Source organism: Solea senegalensis, linkage group LG21 (assembly GCF_019176455.1).
Source record: "Solea senegalensis isolate Sse05_10M linkage group LG21, IFAPA_SoseM_1, whole genome shotgun sequence".
Classification (NCBI taxonomy): domain Eukaryota; kingdom Metazoa; phylum Chordata; class Actinopteri; order Pleuronectiformes; family Soleidae; genus Solea; species Solea senegalensis.
The window spans coordinates 7,309,002-7,316,867 of record NC_058040.1 but is presented as its reverse complement, the minus strand read 5'-3'; the positions used below and the strand labels follow the sequence as shown (position 1 = coordinate 7,316,867).

The following is a 7,866-nucleotide window of genomic DNA, read 5'->3' as shown; positions in this document are numbered from 1 at the left end:
CCATTCTTCCCGGTGACAGGTGAAAAGAGAAACCCATGGAAACAAGACAGTGAAGGAGTGTATTTTCCCAAAATCTTTTTTAACAGCAACATTGTGTTAGTTCGCCTGTGGCAAACCCATGATTATCAGGGGGGATATTATGTGTGAGCTGACTGTGAGCTATTGGTGCCATTTGAATGTGCTTCTCCATTACACTAACAGGGAAATATACAATTACTATAACTACGTTCAAAGACACTTCCCTTAACGTTTGTGGAGCTAATATTTATCTCAGGGCGCTGGTGTGTAATGCTGCAGACGGTATGGCGAGAAGGGTATAAAGACTATGATGGTTTTTTTCTTATTTCAAATACAGTTTTATTTTATTATACTGTAAAATACAAAACAATAACAAAGCCATTTTATTTACAAATGTACAAAATTCAAGATTATATTACATATTTAGGCTATAAACAAAAAAGATCTTTGTTCAGAGTTACTCATTCCATACAAAAATATGAATGTCTCGTATAAATTATTGCACTTTGCAATTGCAGTGCATTGAAGATTGCCATCACCATTTAAAAAAAAAAAAAAAAAGTGAAGTGTTCACCTGATTTAAGTCAGATTGTGGAAGAGAAACAAACGACAATATGGCACTTTTTTTCATAGTTTTCACTTCTTTGTGTCTTTTCCTTTTTTTTTTATCTTTGGTACCTTTTCTTTAAAGAAAACCTTCTTCAGAGTCACTGAGCACCATTCCGTATAAATTAATGTACCTGAAACCAATGGCATTGCAGGTGAAATGTGTATATAAATATAGACGTATTTAATAATACAGTATTTTGAACAGTGTGTAGTTATCAGATCCTATAATGGCATGTTGCCGGTAGAAGGCCACTGAAGATGTTTGTCTGTTGCTCCTGGCTTCCCTGACATAAAATACATTTCCAGTTAAAAGTTGTTGGCACCTGGTCCTCCAAGTCTTGTCAGTTAAATAAGACAAATTCCAGTTTGGTCCCCTTTTTATAGAAGTTTACAACCGTGGCTGAGAGGTCTCGTCGAGTCGCCTGCACAGTGTGCAAAGACAGGATCAGTCTTGAGGGAAATTCTAGGCTCTTTGGGAAGCATTGCTCTTTGCCATGAATACCACAGCTTGTCTTGTTGCATGACAATGGCTTTTAAGGACAAATTTATGGTTTTAAAAAAAAAACATATATTCTCTTTCAGGAGCCTTCATCCACAGCCATCCAGTCCGGTCCGGTCCTGCAACCAAGTCTCATAAGTGTCTCTTCATGTGGAGAGCGAGGTGGTCTGACCTCGAGAAGGCCCGGTCGCATTTCTGACACTGAAACGGCCGGTGGCCTGTGTGCTTCCTGTAGTGGCGTGTGAGCTCGTCCGAACGTGCAAACTTCCAACCGCAGCCCTCCCAGTCGCAGTGGTAAGGCTTCTCCCCTGTGATGGGAACACAATACACACATGAAGCAGTTAGTGCTGGGGCCCCGAGGTTAACTCAGCCCAACCTTTCCCCACCTCCGGGAAGAAAAGAGGTCCATCCTGTCCTGCAGCTAGTGAATAAAGGCCAAACTAATCAGCCTGGGGTTTGCATTAGAGCAGGGATCGGTGTCAACCTGTTACACTGCACCTGCTAAACAAATCCCATGACCCCACCCCACACCCACCTAACCCCCCGCATAACAGATGTGGCAGTTGTACTGTTTCGCTCTGAACAAAGAAAGCAGGAAAAAGGCGTTATAACTGTCTTAAGCAGTGTTAATTAGCTCCAACTAAAAACAAAAAAAATATATAATATAGACCGTCATACCATGTAAGGATGACAATAACGTACGGTTACATACCTGTGTGTGTGCGGTGATGTGCTTTGAGGTGGGAGCTCTTTGTGTAAGTTTTCCCACAGCCGACGTAGTCGCACGTGTGCGTGGCCACTCTCTTCCTCGGCCAGGAGCGACGACCGCGCTTGGGCTTCGGCTCCTCCGGCAAGCAGTCCCCACTGGAGATCAGGAGAGACTCTGTGGGGTCAAAAAAAAAAAGTCATTGTTATCATTACTGTACCTCCTCATACTGCCACACCTACAGAGAACTAACACAGTGTCAATAAGGTCACAGACGTTCTGGCTTACAAGAAAGCTTTGCTATGGAGAGCAGCCTAAGTAAACATCAGCTTTGTTCTTAAACAACACAAATAACTCATTTAGTATTCCACAAAACATGTACGTTCCACAGTGTAGAGAAATACTTCTTAAAAGAAAAGCAACATTAATCGACTGAAAGCAAAAAATATCTATATGTGGACAAGGCCATGTAGGTTTTTTAAGATAATGTGGGGACATAATTAAGCCCTTACTGAAATAGACTCAGTAAAGACCGAGTCTGCTTTACATGTACGAAAAGTATCGTCTTTTACTCATCAACAAAACTGTTCACGTTTGAAAAACAACAAGCGATAACAAGAAAGTGAAAAACACGGACGTGCTCTTACCTTGATACTGCATGGTTGATGGCTGAGGGAAGGAGGCGTATCCCTGTGGGGAGCTATGGTGAAATCCCTGCGGAGGTAGCGGGATCTGAGAGTGGGGATGCCCCAGCACCTGGTGCTCCCGGCTCAGCGGATGGTCTGGGGAGAGGGAGGAGGAGGAGGAGGATAACCTGCCGCCTGTCATCGAGCGTCCTCCGCCTGGGAACCCGTGTAGGTCTAAGTGGCTGGGGCGCTGCTGACCCCCTCTGCTCTGAGAATTCACCCCACCCAGGTGCAGGTCTATGGGCTGCGAGATGGTGCAGTTACCGGGGTTCTCCTGCTTTATCCTGTGGCACGTGAAGGACGGCGAGGCCCGCGAAGGACTCGGGTCTGACACGACATTGATGCAAGCCTTGCTCACGTTCACACCTTGGCTGTACTCTCCCATGTCTATTGTCGTCTTGACCACAAACTTGCCGTGGAGGCTGGTGGGATGGAGGTACGCTGGGTCCAGCTCGGGTCTCATGAGCTCTGCCACGAAGCCACCAGAGGGCGAAACGTCACTAATGTCTGGGATGGTATAGTGAAGTTCACTGGCAGTTCCCTGAGGGGAGGGCAGAGGGTAAGAAGAGGAGAAAGAGCCGGGTGAAGGAGACAAGGCCTGACCAGAGGAGCACGCCATGGCCTCTTGTTGTTGCTGCTGCTGCTGCTGCTGCTGCTGCTGCTGTAGTTGCTGCTGGAGAATGGAGTTGGATAGAATGAAGTCGTAGTCTAAGTCCAGGTCTGGATCTGTGTCTTTCTTGGACATGCTGGGGCTTGTGGTGCTGGTGGCAGTGGGATGGTCTGGGTCAGGGCAGTTGCTTCCAGTTGGCACACTGAGTCTCCTAAGATGGGACAACTCCTCCTTCCATCTCTAGAGGAAAGTCACACAGGTATTAATAATAGCTGTTGCCAGCACAAGCTGCTCGACTGTGTTGTGTTATTGTTGCGTTCAGACACAGCGAGGAGTTAATTAAATCACACTTGAGCTTGCACAGCTGAGTGCTTGTTTTTAATAGTTAAGGAAAATCAAATAAAATTGTCATGATTATCCTGATCAATAATAATTTTTTTAAAAAAAGCTCTAATATAGTTTTTAATCGTGAATGAGCGTGGCTTTCTGTCCATAATTTATCTCCATTTGGTTCACATCCTTACACTTTCAGACAACAGCTGATTTTGCAAAATTGTTCAAAAAGCATCTTTAATAACGGATAATTACTAAAACAGTTATATTGTAAATCACAAGGTCCTGGAATATCTAAAAAGAGACGCAGCCTCCCCCTAGCGACACTTCAAAATAAATCACTTGGACTGTATATTGGCGAGCTATGACAGCATTTTAGTAACTCGAAGGAAATATTTCCAAAATTCACCAAGGAGTTTATGTTGTTTGGTGTGTTTGTGAGCAGCATGTTTAAAAAGTAAAAAAGGAAAGATTTTGATGACATTTTCAAATGTTGGTGGCGAACCAAGGATTTAAATTAAACAAAACAATTGTATTGCAGCAAGATCTGTGGGTAAACTAGGCTGAGGTTTGTTTATTGCTGTCTCATCCCTGGATACAACTGGAAGTCAATGCTTCAAGGAGGAAGGAATCTGGGTGAATAATACAAAGTGGTTATAGCGAGGCAGCTCTGGTACAGCAAGTGTCCTTGACACAGTTCAACTTCCCAGAATACAAACTTGTCATATTCATACAAAAAACAACAACACACATGGTAAAGCAGCAGCAGGAGTGGCACACACTGGGAAATGAGGTGACACTCTTGTCTCTGATGAATGTAAAGTAAACCATCAGGCTTAAGAGGGAAAGACTCATAAACCCATGTGCAACCTGCTGAGCAGCCTTTCAAAAATAATAAACCACATATTGTGGCTGGACGTCAGGGTGTTTCTCTCTGTGGAGATGTTTCGAGCGTTTCAAGCTCATAGGGAAAAAAAACTTTTCAAGTTGCCTGCGGCGGTGATCTGATTTAAAAACGGAATTTTCACAACTTCTATCGTCTGATATTCATTCTCTTCTGCAAATGCGTCATATTTCTTTATGTAGTCGATCATTCTCGCCTTTATTCATTTATCTTAGTCTGAGTGAATCTTTGCCACCTCATTGGACATGCTGAGAGGCAAACAACTTAACTTTAAAGTTATGAGGCCACACACACACACACACACACACACTGGACTAACTGGTGCATACCCCGACAGAACCTGATGTCAAGCCCCAACTCTGAGACTGTGTGTGTCTCACTCAAGGGAGACCCAGAACCAGGTCTTAACGAGGCAGCACCTCATTTCTGAAGAACTGGTTTTGGTTAAGGGCTGTGGTTAGTTGTGTGGTTAGGTTAAGGTTTAGGGTTGGGCACTAAACTGCTTGTGGTTAAGGACAGGTTTAATGCTTTGTTTATAGTGTCCAAATGAAGTGTCTTAACAAGAGTAACAGTGCCAACCTGTGTGTCTGTGTCTATGTGTATCTTTGTGAGGACCAAAAAACGTGTCTACCTAAGGGAGTGAGGACATTTTTGAGGAAAGTGAGGACACTGTGGCAGGTCCTTATATTCTGACACCCCTTAAATGAGCTTGTTCAGGGTTATGACCTGATTTTAGGGTTAGAATTAGAGTTATAGGCACTTAGTTGTGATGGTTAGGGAATACACAGTATGTGTGTGTCTCCATGCACATCCTCCCTGCACAGATCGTGTGGATGTTGTGTCTGTGTGTGTGTGTGTGTGTGTGTGTGTGTGTGTGTGGCAGATCAGACACAGTGACCGTGGAGTTTACTCACTGAGTTGGCACTTCCTATGGACTTGCTCTTGACAGTGGGGCCGCTGGCGAACGTGGATATGGAGGGCAGAAGAGTTCCACCTAAAGCCATCTCGACGTCATTGGGAGGCTGCCTGAAAAGACAGAGAACAGGAGGTAAATCCCGGTCCCGGAGCAGCTGTGAACACATGTATGCAGCAGCCTGTTGTAGTCCATGAGAGAAGAGGAAAAATTGTTTTAATTTAAAAGAAAAAAAGTTTCTCTCGGTCCGCACCTCATCAATGGATTCCTGTCACTTCTTCTATTCTCTTTTTTAAAGTTGAATATCCCCCGGTTGTTAAAAGTTTCTGCTCCGTGTCTCAGGTTAAACCAGGATCCAGGACATGTTGCCGTCGGTGGTGCAGCTGCAAACTGACTTGACTCTCTAACGCGCAAGCTATTTTACTTCTTTCTTTTTTTTCCCTAATGTTTTTATTTCGTATCTTTTTATTACCGGGGTCAGGTGGGGGGAATCCCTCGCGCCTGTCGCCACGCACGGACCGGCAGCCTGAACTGAGAAAACCGCGTGAGAGTGGTATCCTTAAATCATTGGGAGCTGGACACGCCTACGTTGCCGGGCAACAAGCGCGGAAAAACATCACGTGGGGGGAGGGGGGAGAGAGAGAGGGAGAGGGAGAGGGAGAAGGAGCGAAAGAGAGAGAGAGAGGTTTGTTTGTATTCATAGCAACGGCACCTATCCTTTCTGCTGTGAAATGTGGGTGAAGGAGCGCATCGTTTTCTCAGCGACTGACGTGGGAATAACTGTGACTTTTCATCCAGTGATGTCCGCAGGGTCACCTGCAGGCAAACACAGCACCTGCATGGAAAAGTCAAAGCACTTACATGTGCCTAACTATTGTCTGTAGTGTTAGGATACGTAAATAAACAAGAAGTGCCAGAGTTTGAAAAAAAAAAAAAGGAATCTATAGAGAAAACAGAAAAATAAAGTTTAGTCAAAACACGGCCGGATGAAATTTCTCCAGGGCCCGGGGGCTGTTGTTTGTTGTGGAGTCACAGTTTACACACCCCCTCACCTGCATAATTAATCTGACAGACAGTCAAATGATTAGGTTAGAAAATGATTATTATTTGTAAAGAAAAGTATTTAACAACAACAACAAACATTCCTTAGTATAAAGACGGATCAAAAGAAGTCACAAGAGTTAAATAAATTAAAATAAAATAATGCATCATGTTCAAAAACATAGTGGAGATTTCTAGTCATAAATATTGAAATTAAGGAATAAATAAAATGGTTATTATTCAATTCAAACCTTTACTTAATCATAATAGTAGAGTTAATGAACATTATCATTTGTCAGAACACATTCACTGGGTCTTTTTCTTGAACATACACTCTGTATACATTTGAATGCAAGTGAAGAAATGTGTAGTACAAGATTGTCTATACTGTATGTAATTATGCAAAGTATTATGGGCACTCCCATGTTGGGTTTAAAATTACATCCCTGGATTGTAATAGGAGCAGCTAACCCACAACACATGCGTGTACCCACAAAGCGGTGTTTAATTTTCCTTCAGTTTTGCTTTCTTTCTTTGTTTTGTTTTTTTTTTTACTTTTACAGCTGGTCACAGTGAATTCATTTGGCAGGCAGCACTGGTAGCGTACAAGTATTTGCTGTTGCATGTGCGTGCCGAGACAAATGTGTGCATAGGAAATGCACAATGTAAAGTTAGAATTTCAGTTTTTATGTTTTAAAGCAGTATTTCATATCTTGTTCTGTAAACATTGCCTTAGTAAGTTAAAAAAAAAGGAAAGAAAAGTTCCATAAAGCAGCACTACTTACCTTACCTGCATGGGAACAGTGTTGAGTTTGAGTTGGGTTCAGGCAGTGTTTGCTCAGAGCTAGCGAGCTAACACAAACCTCTCTATCCAACATAATTAGACACATAAACTCAAGAGTTCAGTGCAAGAGCAAACAAAGCACTTGCTGCTGATCCTGCTGCATCAGGATCTTGTCCGTTAGGCAAGTCAACAAACACGCTGTCACTCCACCAGGACATGCTCGCCGGCGTATGTGTCTTCATTCCCTGGGTGAAGCTGAATGAGTGCACCGTGCTTTGGTTGGGCAAACAGTCGCTTGGTGGGAAAAATATAGACAACAATGCCAGGGCAACTTTGTAAACAGAAATTGTATCCTGTTGGGCAATGATTTATTGTTCGGTATATTTACAGTGAGACACTTATGTGTCCAAACACTAATATGTGCATTCTCTTTGACTCCGTTCCGCAGTTTGCAGAGTGATGGCTTGAAACCTGGGCTGTTCTTAAAGTCCTGCTTCCTATATTGCAGGTAGGAGAACAATGGCAGCCGTGTCATTATAACCATATTCTTTATGCCCGGGAGACAATGGTTTTGAAAATGATCCCGGAAAACAAAGGCCCTACTTTGACAGCGGAGGTGCTTTGCATCGCAATAATGACAGAGTAAGGAGGGATAGAGGAGCGAGATAAAGAAGGAGAAGGCGACACCACTGTGAGCTTTTCCTGTCACAATGAAGTCAAGCTGCTTAAGTAACTCAAACCACGTCATTTGTATGGAATATGT

The 7,866-nt window shown here is 43.3% G+C and overlaps 1 protein-coding gene across 1 annotated transcript; it reads right to left on the bottom strand.

Annotated features, from left to right (window-relative positions):
* Nucleotides 1–400: 400 nt before the first annotated feature.
* Nucleotides 401–5,797, bottom strand: klf4 (Kruppel-like factor 4). Its single transcript, XM_044012964.1, has 5 exons — nucleotides 5,532–5,797; nucleotides 5,280–5,391; nucleotides 2,480–3,368; nucleotides 1,839–2,009; nucleotides 401–1,434 (listed from the first exon to the last, which is right to left on the bottom strand). Exons 1-5 carry the CDS (start codon nucleotides 5,534–5,536, stop codon nucleotides 1,259–1,261), a joined length of 1,353 nt encoding a protein of 450 aa, XP_043868899.1. The 5' UTR covers nucleotides 5,537–5,797; the 3' UTR covers nucleotides 401–1,258.
* Nucleotides 5,798–7,866: the final 2,069 nt, after the last annotated feature.

Bases quoted from the DNA above. Each gene is read 5' to 3' on its own strand.
- klf4 (XM_044012964.1), bottom strand. The intron at 2,010-2,479 runs GTAAGAGCACGT...TTGACCCCACAG, and splicing joins ATCAACCATGCAGTATCAAG to AGTCTCTCCTGATCTCCAGT. The intron at 1,435-1,838 runs GTATGTAACCGT...TTCCCATCACAG, and splicing joins ACATCACCGCACACACACAG to GGGAGAAGCCTTACCACTGC.